This window comes from Carassius auratus, chromosome 18 (assembly GCF_003368295.1).
Source record: "Carassius auratus strain Wakin chromosome 18, ASM336829v1, whole genome shotgun sequence".
Classification (NCBI taxonomy): Eukaryota; Metazoa; Chordata; class Actinopteri; order Cypriniformes; family Cyprinidae; genus Carassius; species Carassius auratus.
The window spans coordinates 8564022-8588766 of record NC_039260.1 but is presented as its reverse complement, the minus strand read 5'-3'; the positions used below and the strand labels follow the sequence as shown (position 1 = coordinate 8588766).

Genomic DNA, 24745 nt, shown 5'->3' with positions numbered 1-24745 from the left:
ATATTTATTAAATCATACAGCCAATAAAAACATCGGTTTAAGGCAGACTAGCAGCAAGCATTAGCTGCGAGATGGAAAATAAGATCAAATAACAAATACAAGGCTGAAAGCTATATTGTACTATGATTGTTATTAATTTTTTTTAAAGCCAGACAATGAAAACCAAACTGTGGAGCTGCAGAACGTGAAACAATCCATACTGAAACACTTATTTTCTCCATTTATCAGTACATCGCAAACTGAGAGACAAAAACTCATTGTAAATTCAGTGTTTTTTTTATGGTTCATGATGAAAATCCATAAGTATGAATGTGTGAGAGAAAAAACGGGGAGTGTATCTGGCTTTTTTTCACTTTAGTTTTGCATGAGAAATACCATTGGTCAAATAGAGTGCAAATATCATTCCATAAGGGAACAAAAAAACATTAATGATTCTCTTAAAGCTTGGGAACTCAAATTCAGATTGACCTTTCGCTAGCACAACCTTTGCTATACCGTTGTACCACAGGATACAGCAGGAGGACATCACTAGCTAGCTAGACTGCTAATACTACTCCAAATATCAATAACATGTCAGACTAACACACCAGAGATGCAATCAATGTTCATCACCGCTAAGCCCCGGTAAGCTGATTAGAAATAAGTGTAATGGGTTTGTACTTAAGGCCAACACGAGCTCAGTAAGAAACATTCAGGGAAACATTCAGTTGGGTCAACTGAGCACTGACCATGCTGGTTGGCCAACAAAACCCTTTCCCTGTGTTTTGAGGAATGGATCCTCCATGCATCCTTCGGTCCAAACTAAGGGAGGGTTTAACACTGCCGAGATGCTTCTGTGAAACTGGAGAGAGTGTCTGAGATCGCAATAAATCTTTTCTTGGAGTTTCTGGAATCAAATCCACATTTAATTGCTTCTCTCATTCCATGCACTGCCATGACAACCATGCTGGGAAAATCACAACATGGTTTCGGTCCTCTGGAGAGCCCAACCTCCAGAATACATACATTTTACACACCGAATTCAGAAAGTACATGGAGATTGAGGAAATGATTGTGAGAGGAACAGTGTCTCTCGTCATTATCGCAACAGTTTGAAACCACCGTTTTAAACTTTATCTCATCTTTCTACTATTTCATTTCGCGTGGACATCTACAAAACAGAGGAGGAAGCCAGCAGATGAGGTACAGGTGATGGCTTGTGTGCAGCAGACGTGTGACAGGAAAAGGCCCCAGCAGTAAGAGTGCTCTGTGGTTCTGTGTGTGGACGACGGATTAGGGGAGATGGAGGGACACAGGAGAGAACATTACAGGAGAGAGGTTTTGGGATATAGAGGTAATTCTCATATTCTGTTTCTGTTTCCCCTCAACAGGGGGAAAGATGGATGAGGAAGGGCTTCAGTCCTGCTTTCCTGGTCACTCGGTTTTCTTGGCCCAGGCCATGTCATCACTGCGTGGTCTCTGACCCGTCAATCTCTCGATCAACCATTCCAATGTCCGCCAAAAACCCATTCTGTCCAGCGGGTAGTTCAACCACCCTGAGGGAAAGAATGAAAGAGAAAGTGAAGCAGGGTGTCAGGCACCAATGTTTATGAAGGGACATCAATGACAACAGTTCACTTAGTGCCACAGATGAGATAAAACATGACCAAAACAAAAAACACTTTCTGATTTCTAAGTAGTTATCAATATGAATGCAAGATAGATGATTGACTGGTACAGATTAGCAGCAAAGACAGGATTTAAAATTGGACATATGTGTGTGTGTGTGTGTGTGTGTGTGTGTGTGCTATTTTTACTGAAATAATAAAATTATAAAAAATTTTAATAATATTATTCTGCAAGAATGTATTCAACTGATCAAAAGCAGTTGAGATTTCTTGAGCCACAAATCCGCATATCAGAATGATTTTGTAAGGATCATGTGACACTGAAGACTGAAATAAATTCTGTTTTACTGTCACAGGGATTAAATAATAAATATAATTAGAAAACATAACATACAAATTCAACTTCAAGATTAAAGAGGGATCACATCATCACACCATTTTAATTAATGTTAATTAGTGTATTATCAATAAATTGTAATACATGTAAAGCAGTTTGTCTTCCCTTGATTTTTAATTTTGAATGTCAAACAATCATGCCCGAGTACTTTGAAACAGGAGTAAAACTGAAAAAGGAATAAAGAAAAGGTGAGGCACACAGGCTTGATGTGTAAAACCAACCATACAAATTCATTCCTCTCGCTGAATTACACACTTTTCTGAAAACTCACCACCGAGAGAAAAGAGAGAAATGCGAGAGAGAGAGAACAGTGAGAGGGCAAGGCAAGCAAAAAGGAGAGAGCAAGGACAAAAGAGCAAGACAGGAAGAAAGAAGGGAAGGTACAGAGAACAACATCAAGAAGCGGTGAGACACAGAAGCTCCTGGATGGTGACTCCCGGGGGATGGACAGAAGATCAGGCGCTAGCAGTAGAGTAATGTACACACTTACTGCTATAAATATGTAGCAGCACCCCACCCCACCCCCAGCCAGCCCGCCTCAGCTCCACTATGTCTGTTGTGCTCACAGACATGCATTCCATTGGGTTTTGACAAGAAAACCATTCTTCAACCATACACGTTTAACACTCAAAAACGTGCAGGACAAAGTTCACCGCTGTGATGCAAGATCTATCATCCATGCTGAAAAATTAGGCATCTGGCCATTTTGAGATTACTGGCTGATAATCATGTACACTTGAGAAACACAGAAGTCTCAAATTCTGTTTATAGTTTTCTTCAGTGGATATAAATGCAAGTTGTGTATAAGTAATTTGCTATCAGTGAATTGTATTAAAGATATTAGTATTGGCCACTAACCTCTAGATATTGTGATTGGCCAATTAATAACTGATATTGGTCAACCATTATTTTGAATTTCACACACAATTGCTAAAAACCTAAAAAAGATCATAAAGATGGAAACCATTTGAATGTATTAATGCAATAAATACTATCACATACTCTTTGTCTCAAACATGAAAACAAAAGTCTCAAAAATTACCATGATACTACTCTTGGAGTGTTCTTTGGACACTCACTATATGTTAGAAAAATTGGTAACACTTTAGAATACTGTTTCTTACTTACTATATAACTAATAAGGAATTATTGAAGAACTAACAGGTGATTATTCATTAACACTTAACTCACTACTGTTAACTACTAAGAAAGATGTGTTAACTAATCAGTATTTAATATAATTTTATGATTGTGTTAAGTAACAGTTAGCTAATCAGTAACTAATATATTCTGTGATACCTCCTGAAGAACTACTATTAATTATCTACTAGTTAGGGTTCAAGAAAAATAACTATGAAATAACTACTACTGAACAGTTATACGCAAATAATCACTATAATAATCAGGATGTGTCCCACATATCAAGTACTTGAGTAAAAGTACAGATACCCCAATAAAATATTACTCCAGTAAAATTATAAGTAGGCCTATTCATTTTCAAAATTACTTGAGTAAAAGGACAAGTACAAAGTACTACTATGGTAGCAACTTTGTTACAGCCCACTTATTAGCCTATAAAACGGAAATGAAATATGGATTTTGTTTGCTTGTAAATGTTTAACTTTTGATTATGAAATGTGTGTTAAATTAGTTAAAATGTGGGCAGTATACATGTTAAAATGGAATAAAATATGCTGTATTAAGAAATGTTCTCATCTGAAATAAAAAGATGAGAGTATTTTACAAAGTTTATGATTACTTTTATAGTTTTTTTTAGTCAAAATGATGTAGTTTATTATTATTTACTAATAGGTTCACTTTATAATTCTGTAAGTCCTGCAAAATTATCTGATAATTCTTTATTAATTACTAATGGGTTCCCTATGTTTTCACTTTAGAATACTGTTTCAGATTCTAAGTAATTCTTCAGGAATTATCTAATAATTCTTTATTAATTACTAATGGGTTCTCAACATTTTCACTTTATAATAGGCCTAATGTTTCAGGTTCAAAATAAGTCCTGCAGAATTATTTGATAATTAATTATTAATTACTAATGGGTTCCCTGTGTTTTCACTTTAGAATACTGTTTCAGATCCTAAGTAATTCTTGAGGAATAATCTAATAATTCTTTATTAATTACTAATGGGTTCTCGACATTTTCACTTTATAATAGGCCTAATGTTTCAAATTCAAAATAATTCCTGCAGAATTATTTGATAATTAATTATTAATTACTAATGGGTTCCCTCTGTTTTCACTTTAGAATACTGTTTCAGATTCCAAGTAATTCTTCAGGAATTATCTGATAATTCTTTATTAATTATTAATGGGTTCCTAATATTTTCACTTTAGAATAGGCCTAATGTTTCAGGTTCAAAATAAGTCTTGCATAATTATTTTATAATTCTTTATTAATTACAAATTGGATACCTGTATTTTCACTTTTCCTCAGGCTTCGCCTTACATACAGAAATTGAATTAATGATAATGTGGTATTTGCTGAGGAGGCACACATACAGTACTGTATATAAAATATAAAAAACTAAGGTAAGTTATCGCAAGGCACTGGAGTCATGGTGGGGTTCCTATTGGAAGCTGATTTCTTACAAAACACACACACAAAACAATTTACTATATAGGCAAAACCTCTATTTAATGTATTGCATTTATTAAGATTGCATTTTCATACTGCTACTACTATTGCTAATAACATTTATATGAAAGGGTCACAATTCAATGTAATTGTGTAAAACTGTTCATTAGTAGTTACTTCATAGTTATTTTACTTGAACCCTAACTAGTAAATAATTAATAGTAGTTCTTCAGGAGGTGTGACAGAATACATTAGTTACTTATTAGCTAACTGTTACTTAACATAATCATAAAATTATATTACATACTGATTAATTAACACATCTTTCTTAGTATTTAACAGTAGTGAGTTAAGTGTTAATGAATAATCACCTGTTAGTTCTTCAATAATTCCTTATTAGTTATATAGTAAGTAAGAAACAGTATTCTAAAGTGTTACCGAAAAATCTCAAATGTTACAATTTCCAATATGCATCTCAATACTTTTTGCAACCGTATTAAAGGGTAATTGTTTTCTATCAATCAGAGGAACAACCAACTACAATCAAAATACAACAGTAAAAAAAAAAAAAAACAGAAACCTTAGTAATAAACATCATTTTTTTGTACAAATCTATATATACACTAATAAGGTTTGTTCTCTCACAGGTCAAGCAATAGCAGCTGAGCTTCTATTTACCATATTCAGAGTCCTCCATGTATGCCTCTTCAGAAGACAGATTTTTATTTATAATCTTAAAAACTTTAAAAGTTTCAAAGTGTTAAAGTTTTGGTCGAATGGACTTTAAATGAAGGGACAGATATCTCTCAGATTTCATGAAAAATATCTTAATTCCGAATTCTGAAAATGAACAAAAGTTTTATGGGTTTGGAACAACATGTGTGAGCAATTCATGATGATGATTTTCATTATCAGGCGAACTATCCTTTAATAGTCAAATAACAAAAATACATTAATATGATCCTCATATCATGCATGAAAATGGGTCAGGGGTGAAAAAGGTGAGAAGGACATTACCCCTCTAGGGGAGTTCGGGGGGCATGCTCCCCGTAAGAAAAATGTAAATATTCTATATTTTAAAGCATCAATCTGATGCATTTTGAGATTCTTTTTTTTGCTAACCTGGGGAGAGCTGGAGAAACGTAACTTCAGCCATGAGTTAAAATTATTGGTGACGATTTTCAGTCTCTTTTTAATGATAGGCTTTACGCATCTGTCAATCACCCCCACTTGCTAATCATTCAGTACCAATGGTATTTCCACCTGATGCCATTACAATACCATGTACTGTACCGACTTTTCAGTGCCCCTGATTATGACATCACATGGTCATCCATTGCCCTTGTATGTTTGTATACAAGCACCACACAGTTCCTCTGTCACGTCTGTGTCAGCTGCGTGTGTGTGGGTGTGTTGTACCCTCTCTCAACAGTGACCCTTTTGGTGCAGGAGGAGAGCAGAACAGCTCATCATGTTTGTTTGATTTTTCATCTTAGTCAAACCCACACCACCCCCACCCCCCTTCGTGCAAGTCTATTTGTTAGCACTGACAGCAGGTTAGCATTAAATATACATGGAGGTTGTCAGCCACTAGCACACACAAAGGCAGGCCCCGGCCCCGAGGGACTAGGGCAGAGAGGGTGGAGGAGCAGGGCTCACGCAGAGAGAGACTCCCAAGCGTGCGCGTTTGTGTATGTGTGCGCGAGAGAGACCCTTTCCTCTCCCTTCATCAGCGTCTCCCAGTGGGATCAAGGAGCAGCAGTGGAAAGGAAAGAGGGAGGGTCAAAAGGACTGGTCTGTGCTCTGGAGCATGGGCGCACACACACATCTGTCGTCCGCTGGGGCACAGGGTGACGCACAAGCATCCTCGCTCCCCTCTCTCCCAGAGACACACGTCGCATACTGAGTGCTCGAGCTATCATGGGAGTTTAATGCCTTCACACACACACATACACACACAGCTGACTTTAAAAAAAGTTATTTTAACCCACTCTTCACAGCTACTGGCGATGCAGGCCACTCTCCGTGGAAGAATCCTTGCCAGATACTGTAGGTTACCATGATCAGCTACATAAAAGACTCTCAGAGGAAGTTCACCTACCTCATCTGAATCCAATCCAGTACGTATTATTGTTGTAAAGAAGCCTACGGGACTCTGGGAATATTTAAAGGTATAGTTCACCCAAAAACATAAAGTACTCAACCTAGTGTTATTCAAACCTGTGTGACTTTGAAGAATGCTTCCACTGTTTTTGTTAATAAGACTCAATGACATCTGTTGTTGTTTTAGACATTTTCTCCTTAAATATATCCTTATATGTTTTGACATGTAAATAATTAACGAACTTTCATATTTTTGGTTGAACTATGCCTTTAAACGCAACACTAACACAAGGCTTCCACCTCATCAAGTGAAGCACGAGTGTGTACCTGTGGTGATGCAGTAGTATGTCTCATGTGGCGACACATGATGGATCCGGTGGTGTTTCCGTGGCAGCACTAGGTGGCAGTCCTGCAGTAGCGTGACCCAGCGTGGCAGGCCGAAGTATGAGTGGGACCACTTGTGGATCTGATTAGTCATGGTAACAAAAACTGCCAACGCAAAAACAAAACATTCCCAGGGGTAGGACTCTGCAAGGGCATCTGGGAAAGAGAGATAGTGAGGAGTATAAAGAGATAAAGGAGCAATGGCAAAAGGTGGCGAGAGAGAGAGAAAGAAAATTATATGCAAATTAATACGACATGCCCTAACCCTGTAGTAAAGTACAAGCCTTACCCTTTACCATGAGAAACATCAAATCAAAAAATGAAAAAAAAGGACCATTAAGGTGGTCTTCACAAGTTGTGTTTGAAGTATTCAAAGTCTTATGAATTCATATGATAGTTTTGTGTGATAAACAAAACAGAATTTAAAATTATTGAAGGAAAATGAAAGCAATAGAGTCATTCCTCTAAATTTCTGCTCATAACAACATAAGAGAACAACATAAGCACAAGTAAAGGATTTTCATTTTCTCCATCATAACCAAAATTAACTCACTAAAATCACTTCACAAAATCAATGAACATGGATTTCGCATTTAGTCTTTTTGTGAACGTTTTGAAAAATCAAGAAAGAAAACGATCCAAAAATATGGAACATTTAAGCACTCCCCTAAATCTAAATTTCGCCTCTTGTGTTATAAGGAGGAAAGTAAGTCCAACAGTTTTGGAATAATGTGAGCATGAGTAAAGGATGACAATTTTAATTTTTTGGCTGAGCTGCTCCTGTAACCCACACAAAGCAAAAATGGAGCTGAAAACATTTGACCCTTTTCAAACTATATTCAGGTTTGTCGATTTCCCAATTTTAAGGTATTTTAAGATGAATGTGGGACACACAGACGGCTCCAGGACAAGGAGTCGCGCTCGGGTCACACTCATTGGTTCTAAAATAGTCAAGCTGACTCATTCTCACGACACACTGGAACAGTGAGTGGACGTGTGTGTGTGTACCTGGTGGGTAGGTGAGGAATTTATAGGCCATGTGGGCCAGAGGCAGGATGGTGATCATGCAGTTGTCTCCATTAGTCTCTATGAAGTCATGCCTTGTGATAGCCGTCGGATCAATGTGGTGCTCCCGGAACGGGCGAATAAATGCCTGAAAGGAAAGAGAACGGTAAAGAGAGATGGGGAGGGGGGGTTAAGGTTCAATTGAAAAATAAGCAGGGGTGTCTAGGGCTGTGATTTAGATCCATTACCCTGTGGTAATCATTGGGTATGTCTATATATATAAAAAAAAAAGACAGTGCAGGGTCAAACTAGAAGTTACTGTTGTTTTACAGTTAGAGACTCTGAGCAAGCTGTAAGAACAGTGGATGTGCATTTTAAGGTGAGGAATAAAAAAGGAAGAGGAAATTAATCTAAAATATTCGGTACAGAAACCAGAAACATCGTCTGCTTGAAGTTCCCTTCTGATAATGAGCTGTAAGACCACAGAGAATCAGTGCAGAACTCTTCACAAAACTAGTTACAAAGTTCAACAAATTTGACACCCTTGCATGTTTTTTAAATAAATATTTTAGCTCCTTTGAATAATTCTTTCAGCCACTGAACCAATAAGAATGGGACACAATGGTCAGTTGACTAGTTGGTTACTAGGGTTGACGGAATTCATTTTTATATCATAAGCAATAGCGCTTTAATTAGCATGTTGTACTTAAGTGGTTAAAAAGTCTACAAAGGTTACAAAGTCTACAAAAAAGTTAAAGGTATAACTTTCCAGAAGTAAAATCCTTCTGGAAAGTTATACCTTTAAAACCGATCTCCATTAAAGCACCACTTTTACAGCCAAATGCATTTTTGAACATTTCACCACAAGTTGTCCAGTAAAAATAATAATCCAACTTTTAAAACCGCTTTGCCATTATCACTGAACCAAGAATGTGCTTTGGGTAAGAAAAACAGAGACAGGTGAAGTCAAACCAGCCTACTAATTTACTATACATCTAGTTAACAAAGATCAGTAAGCCAGGTGTTCAACCCCCTGTGCAACTAGTCAATGAAAAAAATATATGCCAGTAAGAGTGTTGCCACCATGGTTTTACCACAAAACCCAGCACTGAAAAAGCGAAGAGGCAGATTTCGCCCAGATCTGGCCACAAGAGAGGGCTGGGTGGGGTTAGACGTTGACTGATAGACGCAAATTGACACGTTAGCGGTACTAGGTCCTAAATGAAAGATGACGCATGCGGCACGAGCTACACGTTACGGAGCGGAGAGATAACCTGGCATTAAACAGCACTTCCCCACGGCTCAGATCCAGCATCATGAAAAAGCATATCCCAGCAGCACCTGTCACTCACGCCCAGGAGTGCTGCTTTGAGACGGACACCCGTCTGCGACTGCGCGGGTGTCGCAAAATGAAAGGGACTAAGAGAAAGGATCGTATAAGCACAAAGGATAATACAAGAATGAAGGTAATTTATTTTCCACATAAAAAGGAGGAATCGTTTGGAGCCACATTAGCATAGCGTTTCAGAGATGGAGCGCAGGGGGAAAAATGTCATTATCGCGTGTTTGTGGGCTGAACTCAATCACACCTATATCTGAGAACGCGTGGCGACACTCTGCTGGAGCAGAGAAAACTATCTGTTGATATTTCGACAATTATGTTCCCTCCTGTTCTCCTCGTTTCCTTTCCGTCTCTCTGTGCGCGAGATTAAAAGAGTGCTAAGCCCCAGACAGCACACGGCGTGCATGTCGACTCACCGGCACGCTGCGGCAAACCTGTGCCTCGCCACCGCTAATCCCACACCGTTTAACGGCCTGCCTTGCCTGCCTCACCCGCCTTCTGCCTAATCATGACTCACATCTTCGGATTGCCCTAGCAACCCAGCCGAAGACCGGGCCCCGTCCTCCCCCACCCTTAACCCAGAGCACACATGAGAGATCCATTTCATTTCTCTTGCCTTTTTTCCTCCTCCCTACGCTCTTTGCTCTTAAGTGCCTGTTTAATCACGGTCATTAATGATTCTCCCTCAAGTTGGTGCTTCTTGTTTGAACATGTGGACAAAAAGCCATATATATCGGTCCGCTAAGTGCCGCCTTTAATCTGCTGGTTAAGGGTCTTAAAGCGTGGCGTTCTGGATGTCTGTAAATTCCCTCGTTTTTTTTTTTTTTTTTTTGAAGTTTGATCACTCCCAGGTGGCAGATCCTAATTATCCTCGACAGCAGAAGGATCGGCGGTGGCTGCGGAGTCGGGTGGAAACCCCTTCACGGTGGGGCGGTGTGGCCAAGCCGTTTTACAGCACTGTCGGACGATGATGAAAGCGAGAGAATGCGGGCCCTTCGGCCTGACCCACAGCGGGAGCTAGACTGGCCGTTCAGATCACCTGCTCTCTACAATCCTGCTCTGAGCCTCAAAGTGTTGGCAATATAGGACAACTCAGAGCCTCAATGGCAAGCATGTAAACACTGACCCCTTTATAGTAGCAGAGCACAAGGAGTGGGCAGTAAATTACCAAAACCACGGCACATCCATTTGGTACCATAATGGAAGATATTAGATCATCTTAATTACACGGCTCTCAGAAATGCTTGATTATGATTGTTCAGTCGGGACATTCTTAGGTCAGCCAGATATTTGAGGCCAGTGCGATGGCTGTTTGATTCAGATTTTTTTTTTGGGAAGCTATGGGAGAAAAAGCAATCAGGATCGATAAGAAGTGAATGCATTAAAAAAGATCATTGAAAGGACATGCATTTAACACATGGATGGTGCAAGAGCATAACATGTCTAAACTGCATGTGCACAGTTCAGTTCAATGATAAAGTTTACTTTAACTACATGCCATTGCACAGAATGTACAAGCAAACTTTACCCTGAAATAACCCCAACATTTAGGACATTGAAATTAGAAATAAGAGTGCATAAGGTTGTGTTCATTATAATAGCAACAGTAGTGTTTGAACGGCGTGCTTTGCATGCAACACTTTATCACAGGAAACTTGTCCAATACATAGGCAACTCATTATTTGTCAGTAGCCTACTGTACATTTTGGACAAGTTCAAAATGCAAGACCGTAGACTGAAAGTGTGTCAATGAACAACACACAAATGTTACAATCAGCTATATGCGTACATGTGCAGCAAATTCCCCTGATGGATCCAACTCTTGATTCCCAAAGCCTAGAAACGGATTTTTTGAAATCGATTCCCATCAATTAACCAGCGCTTCTTTCATGTGTCTTGTATCACACCACGAATGTGCTCTCTCATTTCTTTCCATTTACTGTAAAATGGAACCAAAGTATTTCATTATTGGCCTACAATAATATTGTTGAAGTGTTCGTCTTGTTGCTAGAACGATTGTTTTGTACAATAGATTATAACAGTGGTTCCCAACCTTTTTCAACTCGATCTTAATGTTGGGTTAATAATTTAGTACTCAGAAGCTAGATTGTTAACTGTCTTTATTGAATGAACTGGCAATGAACAAAAAAATAACCTGGGCTGGCACCGCTTGGCAAAACTGCTGTTCTTCTGTAGCATATGCAGCAAAAATATCTAAGATAAATTAGTGGTTTATTCTTAAACCAATCAGTGAGCTCGAATAGTGGAAGCATAGTTACAGTTTAATATTTATTTTTTGTTATTTAATTATATAAATATAAAAATTATGTTATTATGTTATGACTTAGACATTTTTACATTTAAAATGGTTACTTCTCAAATGTATATTTTTATAGAATTATAGCAATTATTATTTGTGTGTTGAAAAGCGGTGTAATAAGTGATACATCTGTCCATTTTCACACTATCCATTAAAATGCTAAAACATAATTTTTATTTAGACTAAATGTTAATATATAAAATTTGATGAACTCCTTTTAAAATTTCTGTATTTACCACAAGATTACGGAGAAAAATATATATACACTGAACAAAATAATAAACGCAACGCTTCTATTTTTGCCCCCATTTTTCATGAGCTGAACTCAAAGATCTAAGACTTTTTCTATGTACACAAAAGGCCTATTTCTCTCAAATATTGTTCACAAATCTGTCTAAATCTGTGTTAGTGAGCACTTCTTCTTTGCCGAGATAATCCATCCACCTCAAAGGTGTGGCATATCAAGATGCTGATTAAACCGCATGATTATTGCACAGGTGTGCCTTGGGCTGGCCACAATAAAAGGCCACTCTAAAATGTGCAGTTTTTATGTATTGAGGGGTCCGGGGGACCCCTCAAAACATAAAATCCAGTCAGTATCTGGTGTGACCACCATTTGCCTCACGCAGTGCAACAAATCTCCTTCACAAAGAGTTGATCAAGTTGTTGATTGTGGCCTGTGGAATGTTGGTCCACTCCTCTTCAATGGCTGTGCAAAGTTGCTGGATATTGGCAGGAACTGGTACACACAGTTGTATATGCCAATCCAGAGCATCCCAAACATGCACAATGGGTGGACATGTCCGGTGAGTATGCTGGCCATGCAAGAACTGGGATGTTTTTTGCTTCCAGGAATTGTGTACAGATCCTTGCAACATGGGGCCATGCATTATCATGCTGCAACATGAGGTGATGGTGGTGGATGAATGGCACAACATTGGGCCTCAGGATCTTGTCACTGTATCTTTGTGCATTCAAAATGCCATCAATAGAATGCACCTGTGTTCATTGTCCATAACATAGGCCTGCCCATACCATAACCCCACCACCACCATGGGCCACTCAATCCACATCGTTGACATCAGCAAACCGCTCACCCACACGACGGCATACAAACTTTCTGCCATCTGCTCTGTACAGTGAAAAACAGGATTCATCTGTGAAGAGAACACCTCTCCAAAGTGCCAGACACCATCGAATGTAAGTATTTGTCCACTCTAGTCGGTTAAGACAATGAACTTCAGTCAGGTCTGCCAGTTTGTGCAGAAATTCATTGATTATGCAAACCGATTGTTGCAGCAGATAGCTTTGGAGATGGCTTACAGTAGAGAAATGAACATTCAATTCACGGACAACAGCTCTGGTGGACATTCCTGCAGTCAGCATGCCAACTTTATGCTCCCTCAGAACTTGCAAAATCTATGGCATTGTGCTGTGTGATAAAACTGCACATTTTAGAATGGCTTATTATTGTGGCCAGCCTAAGGCACACCTGTGCAATAATCATGCGGTCTAATCAGCATCTTGATATGCCACACCTGTGAGGTGGATGAATTATCTCGGAAAAGGAGAAGTGCTCACTAACACAGATTTAGACAGATTTGTGAAGAAATAGGCCTTTTTTGTACATAGAAACATTCTTAGATATCGGAGTTTAACTCATGAAAAATGGGGACAAAAACTAAAGTGTTGCACAATTTTATTCAGTATAAATATAGCACATCAAATCATGTCAAGGTATTAATGCTATAGCAGACTAAATTGGAGTTGCACAGTATGAAACTTCATACCGCCCAGTCCTAGAGGTTGCCATCTCTATAGAGCACACATCAGCCAGAGAACAATAGGAAAGATTGGTGTTTCTCAAAGACAGGCCTCAAACTGTGAACATTTCATGGCTGCACTCATTGTCAAGTGTATACTGATCATTGCTAAACCTGTATACTTGTCATTTCCTTTTGCTGTAATCAAATTTAACAGTCCATTTTCCAGAAGTAGCATAACAATTGGCACACGGGACCGGATTTAGCTTAGGTTAGCCCTTTTTCTACTGCCAGTCTACTGCCCCCTTTCACATAATAGCACAATGACCCCTGTCAGCACAAAAACACATAAATGCTCCCAGATTCATGGCCCCTACTTGTCCGACACAGAAAGCAAGTGTCGGCTGCTTTTTAATTGGACAGTGAGGGGATGACCTTTTCTCTGATTGGGCAAGGAGACTGCGACCATACTATGCATTAATGCAACCCTCCTGAGTATTCCCAGCACCCTTTGGGGTTGAGAGTGGGTGGGGTTAAGATGTGGCGCTCCAGGAAAGCAGGAAGGGCTGAATTCCCCAGGGTGGAGATGGCATTTCACACTCGCCGTTTTTTGAGCCTGGTAAACCACAACAGGCCAATAGAGCAAAAGCTGATATGAAAATTAAACAGGGTAATTTGTTAAAATCAAACAAGATACTACGCTTAGAGACCACACTGTGCAAATGAGTGTGTGAAAATGAATGTGTGCCAGAAAGATGGTGCCATTGTACCTAAATGTGCCCACACACCTTCAGCCAATCCCATTTATATAGTATAGAGACAGTTATGCTATACATACTGAACTATGCATAGACCTTGGTCCTTACCTTCCCGATTACTGGGATGTCCACTGAACCCCATGTATCGGCTCCCCAATGTACGATCCCAGAGGCAAAGTCTGCGGTCACAATACCAGTCACTTTCAGAGAAAGAAAGAAGCGATTAAATTCAGTCAGTACTGAAATATAAATGACCATGAGACCATGATATGGAAAAAAAGTGCACTACAACCACTGGGTTTCAGTAGCGATAGTGACAGCAGAACTTTATTAGTAAACAAAGGAATGACATAAACAGAAAGGACACAAAGAATAAGTCTTACCAATGCCAAAAATGATTTTGTAGATGTGCACTGTGGAAAAGTTGAGGAAGAGGAAGGAGAGGTTTATAACAAAGAGCGAGAGGCAGAGAATCACACACATCCACTCCTGCAGCCGCTTTCCTACAGGGACAACAAACACATAAAGGCACATTAGTGCATATTTTATTAGTAATAAAAAAACAAAAAGAGGAAACAAAATGTATACATCACATACATAAAAGAAAATCGTATTTTAACAGTTGTGTAAACAAACTATTTGAAAAAACTAATTTGGAGTCTGATGATAATTTGTCTATCATTTAATTTCCTGCCTTAAATACTGTATATTGGCCTAATTTACTTATTGGACCAATACCAACAATACTAAGAAATAAAAGAAGAAAAATTTAAAAAATATATATATAAATATTCAAAAAGAAAAACTGCGAAAAACAATGAAACCTTAATATGCAACAACATGGGAAAAATTACACTCTTTTGAAATTGTACAGATGGAGGGGGGAAAAACATAACTACCTTGTTGACTAGTCAGTAATTGGATGAAGTCAACCATAATGACTCTCATCAGATGTAAATGCAAAAAAAAAAAAAACTAAAAAGAAAGACCTCAAAGCGCCATCTTTTGAATGTTATTAATTCTCCTTAGTAACAGTATATTTAACTACAGTGTCCACTGCGAGGTCACAGACAGCAGCGAACCGACATCTCTCAAAAGCAAAAAAGGTCATCAGGGTTGGTGGACAGGAGACAAGCCGAACGTGTGTAACTGTGTGTGTGTGTGTCCCATTATCTTGTGTGCTCAGGAGTAATCGATTAGACTAGGACAAGTTGTAGGTAGAGGCGAGGGTCAGGATCTCTTGCCATGGCGCGTTTGCCTGACACAGCTAAATGTCCCAGGTCAGGGCAGAGGGCACTGATGGAGGGACCACAACGGGCACTGTTCAGACCACCATGACAGCGGCGTGGCACGGCGGGCGGCCGTGGAGGATGATTAAAGTGCTAATGCATTATTCACAACAGAGTAGAGAATTAGTCTAGATGGACACCGACCATATCTACATGTCCCCATCTCTCCACAGCCTACTTTCCATCTCCATTTTTAAATACTTGCATATTCAGTTTTAATCTGCATTCGACCACGTCTAAGTCTTTCGTTCTTTAACTGTGACTCTTTCTTCTCGTTCCTTGCTCTCCTGTTGGGCGGATGTGGGCACAGAGAGGCGCAGTGGACTCAGCTCTTTTGAAAATTTAATGCCATTAGAGGAGCTGTCCTGAGCGGATTGGGAACGTGATGAGGTTGAGAAGAAGATATTGATGACAGCTATTTATAGTGCCTCAGTGGGCCAGCCAACACCGTGTGCCTGAACGATGGACCACGGTTCTTATAATGCACTCACAAGTCTGTGTTATATTTCGTGCAATTATGAAAGCACCAACCTATGGAATCCTTAACATAACAGCTTGTATCCCGTAATGAACAGGTTTTGGTGTACATTTGAGTTTAATGGAGTGTACAATTGTTTGCTGGATTAGTGAATGCTGTCTTTTGAATTCAGTTGTACACCAACAACCAAATCCTGGGTATGAGTTAAAATAAACCACTGTACAATCTAAGGCTGCAGTGAACTGTCATTGATTACCTATATTATGCTTTATTGTCCTCAAATACTTTTTTAATGGATCACATTTTTGGCATTTTATTGTAGCCATTGCAGACAATCCAATAGAAATATGTTTTGCTTTGCATTATTTAACAGTAAACACTTTTGGATTGACACAAACATTCAAAAAAAGACTAAACAATATATACGTATCTCTATAAAATTATCTTTAATTGCAAATTTATTGGTGCTCAGAAGCACAGTGTTACTAGTGTAGACTTACAAATTGAACAGAATTTTAAAAAGTTACCAAATGTACTACATTTGATGTTAAAGGGTTAACTGTTTTCATTTTTTGAGCCTTACCAGAGTCCTATTAAAGTAACATGCATAATCATATTTGGGTGAATGATCCCTCTGAACTTTTACATAAGTGTAACGTAGAACAAAATGGCTTAGACAGAAAGATTGACTAGGTTTTTCGCCTCAAGCTGTATAACCGTGCTTGCATGCATCAGCAGGTGAAGCGCGTGGAAACTCGAGGATGGACGACGGCGTATTACAGCCTGCCGTAGAAACTTGCACACATCATGACAGAGCGAGAGAGCATGAACGCCATTAGCATTTACGGACGTTGTTTGGCACTCCAGCCGCCCCTCTGCGTCGAATCAGGCGTCGTTGATTAATTTCAGCCTATTAGCAACCCCTACCCTCCCCCCGCCCCTCCCAGGTTAATTCCCCACGCCAGCGAGCGGGAAAAGGGGCTGCGGGTGTGAGCGATGGTGCAGGGGAGCACGTTGTTGTCAGGACTGTATTAATGAGCGCGCCGCTCAGGTCCCGTGGACAGGGGGACGGTGTTCCTGGCTTCGCGCGGCGACGGCGGCTCTGTCGAGGCCTGGCCTAGTTTCTGCCCTCACCGGGGAGCGGGAGGATCCAAGGACTGACGCTGATCACCTGACAGCGGCCCCACTGCTGCGAGAGAGTGTGTACGCACATGTCTGTGTGAGAGAAAAAAGGCAGGAAAGAGAGGACGCAAGTGCTGGAGTGGGTAAAGGTTTTTTTTTAATTTCAGGTTTCTGTCTCTGAATAATTTTGGAACTTCTCAGAGATGGTGTCATGTGAGGTGTTGATCAGCGGTAGATATTTTCCCACTTTTACTCTCCGTGATATTCTGTCAAAAGAGCTGTAATGTTGTTCCTCTATATATAAAAAAAAGAATTACCGTACAAGTGCTTTCATGCAAACCTCCTTCAGATTTGAAAACCATGTTTGGGACTGCTGTGATATTGTTGTAAAGAAAAGAGCACTATGTCTAGTTTGAGCCTTCATGGTCCCACACCTGGATGTGCTGCACCTGGACTTTTTCATCCCTCCACTTCCTGTTGAGCTCCCACATTTAGTCCAGCTTCACAATTCATTGCGCCATCAGAAAGGGAGTATGTGCTCTATTAACAACGTCAGCTGATGCTTGATCATCTGTTCCCTTATATATTTTCTGGTATATAGAAACAGGTGCTTTTATTTGTTTTATGTTAATAAGTTGTGCTGTACTATATGAGTCAGAACAAGAATTTTAAATTCTCCTCTTTTCTGATGGCGTTAACAGTACATTGACATTGGTATATCTTTAGCATCGCAGCAGTCATATTTTAAAATAAAAATGAAGTCATAATTTATCCAAGTTGTGAGCTTGCAATTAAAGGGTTAGATGGATTGTTTCAGTTCCCACTGATTAACTTCTAAAGACCTTATGTAGTCCCATTCCTTTTCAATGTTGCTCAAGTTTTCTGCCGTCTTTAATTTTGTATTTGCACAATGTGGAGGAAAGTTGATACATTAAAAAATCTTCCCAGTCTGCTGTCATTTGTTCAGACATCCGATTCAAACATAATGCACGAGATTAACTCTACAATAAGTAAATCCACTTCACTAGCTAATTACTGTTCAACAGTGATTTTATAGAGCAAAACATGGGGAAGTCCAAAGACAAAAAAAAATGTATGGTATGAAAGGTATGAGCAAAAATTACAATGTAAGCCAATAGGACCCAAAATGGTCTGTTAACCAACATTCGTCAAAATGTTTTCTTTTATGTTCCACAGGGAATATATATATATATATATATATATATATATATAGATATATATATATAAATAATATTTTATATATATATAATATTTTATATATGCATACAGCATGAAAAAACATGACCATCCCTTTAAAAGTACCATAAAAGCATTAAAATATTAAGTGTATGTTTTCTGAAGAAATACAATAGAATTGTGTCACGAACAAACCAAAATTGAAGTTGTTCTCCACTACAAATATGGATACCTGTGCTAGCTCATAAAAAGAGCAAGGAATGAATTGAGATCTATTCAATAAATCAGCTGATCCGGTTCACGAAATCACGAAATTGGTCTTGAATCAAAATTATTCATTTTTGATTCAGTTCTCAAGTTATGCTCAAAGATTCAAAAATCTGAATTAAGTATTATGTCTTTAAGTCCACTTACGCTTCTTTTCCCCACTTAAACACCTTATTCAAATGTAATTACACAGAAAAAGAGGAACCCATCACATTGTTGCAAACGTCCTGATTTGAGTCCTCCTGTAAGTCAAACAAGTTTTGGAAAGACTTAAACAATGGAAGTTTTCATTTTTGGATGAACTAATCCTGTAATAAATGAGGGCAGAAAAACTTTTACAGCTCTAACAAGCTGACGGGACGTCTGATAGGACGCTTAGATCCCATGCCGAGTCGGGGTGAGTTCAGATGAAAAGGGGTGGGGTGCGGGGGGCGCGGTGGTGGTTTATCACCTGTCACGCTAGCAGAAGTCAGCGAGTGTGAACAGTATGTGTTGTTTGTGCTGCGGAGAGATGGGTGTTTTTTCTGTCTCTATCCTCAACGAACAAAGAGCTCTTTTCTTCGGCGGGCTCTCCTGATGGGGCTGTGGTGGTGCGCGGGCCCCTCTGTTCTCAGCGCAGCCGCGGCACTGAAAGAATGGCTCTCACCTCCTCTGGAGAAGCAGACAAAAAGCAACTCACAGACTCAGAATAGCAGCCTTTCAGAGGGCCGGCCATGCCACAAAGTCCTGCCAACATGCCATGACTGAGCCATTCTCTACCCCACATCACCTCCCCCCTAACAATGCCAAGGGCATCTACATGTGGGCAAAAAGGAAACTGTATTGATTTAGGAACATCAAATGCTGGCCAGGAAAATGAACCTCATATTAGCACACACAATTATATTTAGCGGGATACATAATAGCACAGACGTGCACACACATATTGTCCCCTTGCCAGCTCTCTGTAGGCCTGTCTTCAGAAGGGACTTTGGGAAAGAAGGGAGAGACAGGAAAAGTGGGTCATACATGGCGAGAGGAAGAGAAAGAGTGAGAGAGAGGGAGGTAGAATTCCCCTGATCAGGACAAATGGATCAGTCACAGGCCTTGTTGCTTTCATCTGTTCTCAGTGGACAACTCAACCTGGGACACACACGCTAACACATGTACCCAGACACACTCGCACACACACTTTGTGACATACAATGCTTTATGTTATTTTCAAAAAATAGCCAAGTATGTGAGGACTGATAGACAGTTTTTTTTTTTGTTACAAAAGAGAGACAAACACATTTTGGACTGGGTGAACAAAAAAGTTCACCACTAGGGACAAAAGTTGATTTCTAGGGATGTTAATCATAAAAAAGAAAAGAACAATTGTGATTTCTTATGTGGTGAATATAGATTACATAGTACAATGTTCATAAAACATTGTTAAAAAAAATGTTTTGTAGAAAATTTATACTTTTATCCAGTAAGGATGTATTAAATTGATCAGAAGTGACAGTAAAGATGTCATGTAAAAAAAAATCTATTTCAAATAAATTATGGCTTTTATTCATCAAAGAATTAAAAAAAAGAAAGAAAGAAAATTATGCAGCACAATTGTTTTTGTCACTATTTAACAATAGAAAATGTTTCTTAAGGATCAAATCAGCATATTAATGATTTCTGAAGGATCATTTGACACTGAAGATTGGAATAATATCTGCTAAAAATCTGCATCACAGGTGTAAATTACATTATAAAGGATATTAAAATAGAAAACATTTTAAATTTCAATGTTGTTGTTACACAATATTACAGTTCTCACTGTATTTTCTGTTAAATGAATGCAGCCTTGATGTGCATGAGACTTTTGACAAATAAAATACTCAAACATTTGAAAGGTTGTATATATATATATATATATATATATATATATATATATATATATATATATATATATACGATATATATATATATATATATATATATATATATATATATATATATGAGATTTCCTATAACAAAATCATAAAAAAATAAAAGATAATTCTAAAAAAGGAACTGGTTCTCTGTTCCCATTCCTTCTAGTTACCCCCATTTTTAAATAGAGAGATTGGTAGACACATTTATACGTTTCTGTGTGTGTACCCAGTCAGACCGACCCTGATAAGGGCCACAGATGACAGGCTTAGGAAAGAGCGACCCCTGAGACAACCCCCCCCTGCCACACACACACACACACACACACACACTACCTTTTAATATCTCCAAATCTCCAGAGTGACGAGCGCTGAAGGTCACTGCGAGAGGTTGTACACAATCAGTCAGGACAGGCAGATTGAACGAAACACGTCGTCCCATAAACTCAAAATCATGTTTCTCACATCTTTACATTACGAGCTAGAATCCGAACCTCTGACCTCGGGAATGCAAAGAGTTAAGCAGGTTTATGGCCTTTAGATTGAAATTCGTTAATAAGGGAGAGAGGGATTAAAATGCAGAGAGTGGATTTTAAATATTAAAAATTCACAGCGGAGCCACTTCACCGAGAACTCCATACTAAATACAGCGCTGATTGAGGACGGCGCGGGAAGGGCCGCGTTTAGAAATGGAATTTAGATAATAGTAATTATACGGCTCACCCACTGTCCCTGTCCCCAACTGCCACAAACCACCTGAATTCACACAGAAAGCTGATGGAGAACTCCATCAAATATTAATAACAGGCTGTGTGGTTCCAGTCTAAATGTATTTGGGCGCCCTGGTACGCTTCTATGTGCGTGTAGGCATGCAAAATAGACAATTTTCTGTCTGCGCCGTTAACATCCTGACGCATTTGACCCCCCCATCCCAAAAGTGCTCGAGTGTGTGTGTGTGTCCGTCTGAGTGAGTGAATCTGGTTTTGTATCATGTATACAGCTGAGGTCCTAATGCATTTAGATGCCCTGGTGTGTGTATAATTGAGAAGCCCAGCAGGAGAGGTTGCAGGTAGCCAGGTTCCCCTCCTCCTCGTCTCCTTGTCTCCCTCTCTTTTCTTCTCTACCTCTTTCCCCTCGAGAGCCCACTTGGCTTTCGTTTACGCTGCCGGTGTGCAGTTCATGTGGCGCAGTGAAAACCAGAGCAACACTATGTTTTGTGTCACATAGCGAGTGCTGATTCTGCTGCCGGGTCACAAGACCATCGTCTTGGTGTATGGCTAGCCGTTCAGAACCTTGAACCTGTGATGTTTTGACACCAGGGTCAGCATACGAGAGCCAAGAGCACTCGGCAGGCATGACGGGGTCAAATTGGTGTGAGTTTGACGGGAAGGCAGGATAAATTATACAGCAGGTCAGACTCCACTGAGTAAGGGGACTCTAATGCACGTCGAAAGAAAAAAAATGCATTAAAGAATGGGCTCTGGTGCTGTCAGGGGGCAGTGTTGGCCTGGCAGTGGGTCGGGCCTAATAAGATTACATGGCTAAGCAAGTTTAAGTGTTTGATTGGGCCGGTGTGAATGAACTTTAAGAGGAGCCAAGTTACAAATGCAATAGTTCTGCAGTCAGAAAGTGACTATGAGATTAGAGTAGCTGTGCACCCAGAGGTGTTCAGCTCTCTAAATCAGTGAAAGCTGCATCCAGCAGCTTTAGCAAGAAAAACTGCGGTCATCAGACTGCACAGACCATTAGTTGGAGTCTGCAGTTTGCCACAAAAGAGGACAGAATCTGCAAGAACCGGAGTCGAATTTAACAACCGACACTCAGGAAAGTCTGAAGAGTTTTGCTACTTCTTGGAAAAACATTTTGTAGTGGTAGATAAACGTTATGTTTCATCACAAAGATTCCTGTTCTTTCAAACCTGTGTGATTTTCTTTCTTCTGTGGAACACAAAAGACATTTAGCAGCCCGTGAAGTTTTGCTTTTCCATACAGTGAAAGTGAATTGCGAGCAGGGGTTTGCATCATTAAAGCAGACTGACAAGATCACAACAAACCATATTTAAATATTCAAACGCACAAATGGAATTTCAGAACCGTGGCAGAGAGAGAAACACTGGTCTATTACTACGATAAAGCTTTTGTATGGCTTCAGAAGACTTAAGTACAGTGCAAAAGTCCGGTCATAGTGCTTTTTAAAGTCCCTAGTCACCATATAAAAAGGAAGTATGAACATTCTGCTAAATATCTCCTTACAGTATGTGTTTCAAAGAAGAAAGTCATACAAGTACAGATGTTTCATATTTTGGCTTCTGTAACAAAATCTGCACAGGAATGTACATTAGTACATAGCAACATAGGACAGTCCAACACAACTTCTTATAATAAAAATGAAACTTTTGCTCTACTCATTCACTATACTGTTCAAATGTTTAAAGCAGTAAGATTGTTTTGGTTACATTTTATTTTAAGGTGCCCTTGTTACAGTGTAATTATACATTTAAGTACTGAGTGATATTAATTACCTACATGAACTACATACGGCTAGGGTTAGGATTAGGGTTTGGTTTAGGGTTACTTGCATGTAATTATGCATTATTTATTTTCATTACAATAGTAACTACGTGTAACATGCAACAAGGACACCTTAAAGTGACTTTTTATTCATGCTTTTTTGTTAATTTATTTGGTCAAAATACATTAGAATAAGTTATATCGGGAAATGTTATTTAAATTAAATTAAAAACAACTGTTTTCTGGTTTAATTTTAATTGATTCCTTTGAGGGCAAAGCTGAATTTTTAGCATCATTACTCCAGTCTTCAGTGTCACATGATCTTTCAGAAATCATTGTAATATGCTGATTTGGTGAATTGTTATTATTAACAACCTTGCTGCTTATTTTTATTTTCAGGATTCTTCGATTAATATAAAGCTGAAATCTTGTCATTTTGGATAAATTAAAACATACTTGATCTTTAAGTATCACTTAAAAATAAACCAGATTACTGAAACTTTTTTGTTGTTTATGTTAGTTCATTTCATTCATTTGTCAAGGTAGTCTTCCCATACAGTTCTCATTGCAGTTAATCAGTATTTTTTTTTTATTTTTATAATGCATTCTAAAAAAAAAGTGATTAAAATCTAACCAAACAGATTTACAATCTATTAAAAGCAGACACTCATACTGTAGGAGGTGTTGATCAGTGAGATGGAAGACGGACTGTGGGTGTGTTTGGATGTGTTGTATAGGATGTGGTGCAGTGCAGCAGGGCTGAAGGCAGGGTTATGCTCAGTGTCAAGCAGACGTGTCTGGTGACTTATTCTACTCCGCGGCCCGGTCTCTTCTCTGTGCTGAAACACACACCCCTGGCCCTGCGCCACAGACCGAAGAATTTGCCTACAAGGCAGCAAGCCGAAAGATCAACTGCTTCCTTTTGGCTCAGGCTCTTTTGTAACTTTTATTTCTTACATGGAAATGTTGCAGCGTCTCTGTTGCTAGCTTACTATTAACAGATAACGGATGCAAAACAATGAAATTATACTTTATTTTCGCTGATACATAAAGACTGCTGCATAATATTTTTGTGGAAACTGATCTTTTTTTTCTTCAAGATTCTTTGATGAATAGAAAGTGCAAAATAAATATTTAGCAACATTATAAATGTCTTTACTTACACTTTTGATCAATCTGAAGCATCATTGCTGAATGAAAGTAAAATTTTCACAATGGAACCCCAAGCTTTTTATGGAGGTGTATGTTTCTATTTGATGTGAAGAAATACAACAGAGATTACTCTACTAGCACATCCGTGTGAACATCTGTATGAACTGGCATCATACGTTCACCAAATATCACCTTGAGAGCAGCTGGTAAAAAGTTCAAAATTCCCATTCACCATCCAGGAGAATTTAAAGGGCAGATGAAACTGTGAAGGCATTCAGAGTCAGTCAGAGAATAGACAATCAAGAGAGAGTGAACCTAAGATCACAGGGTTAAAGGTAGACATAGCAGCTGCGACCTAAAGACACTCAGTGTGGATTTCTTCAGTAAATTTCCATCTCCAAGGCCACCAGATGCCCTCAGACTGATCTAGGGCAAGAGGTCAAAGTGACAGGAAAGCAAACAGCTGGATTTCAAGTGGTAAGACTTTGTGTAGCCTTTGCAAAAGGCAGTCCTCAGCCCCTCCAGTTAAGAAAAGCATAAGTTCTAATTGTTAAATTATCACTTCGTTT

At 39.1% G+C, this 24745-nt stretch overlaps 1 protein-coding gene across 3 annotated transcripts in view; it reads right to left on the bottom strand.

Annotated features, from left to right (window-relative positions):
- LOC113118339 (transmembrane protein 189) overlaps positions 1-24745 on the bottom strand; it is a 30967-nt gene continuing 6222 nt past the window's right edge. For all 3 annotated transcript variants that reach the window (XM_026287424.1, XM_026287425.1, XM_026287423.1), the window contains 5 exons: positions 14659-14778; positions 14384-14475; positions 8096-8240; positions 7031-7243; positions 1-1535 (listed from right to left, as the gene is read on the bottom strand). In XM_026287424.1, the coding sequence (XP_026143209.1) occupies positions 1414-1535; positions 7031-7243; positions 8096-8240; positions 14384-14475; positions 14659-14778 (692 nt within the window). In that variant the 3' untranslated portion in view covers positions 1-1413. The remainder of the gene's footprint in view (positions 1536-7030; positions 7244-8095; positions 8241-14383; positions 14476-14658; positions 14779-24745) is intronic.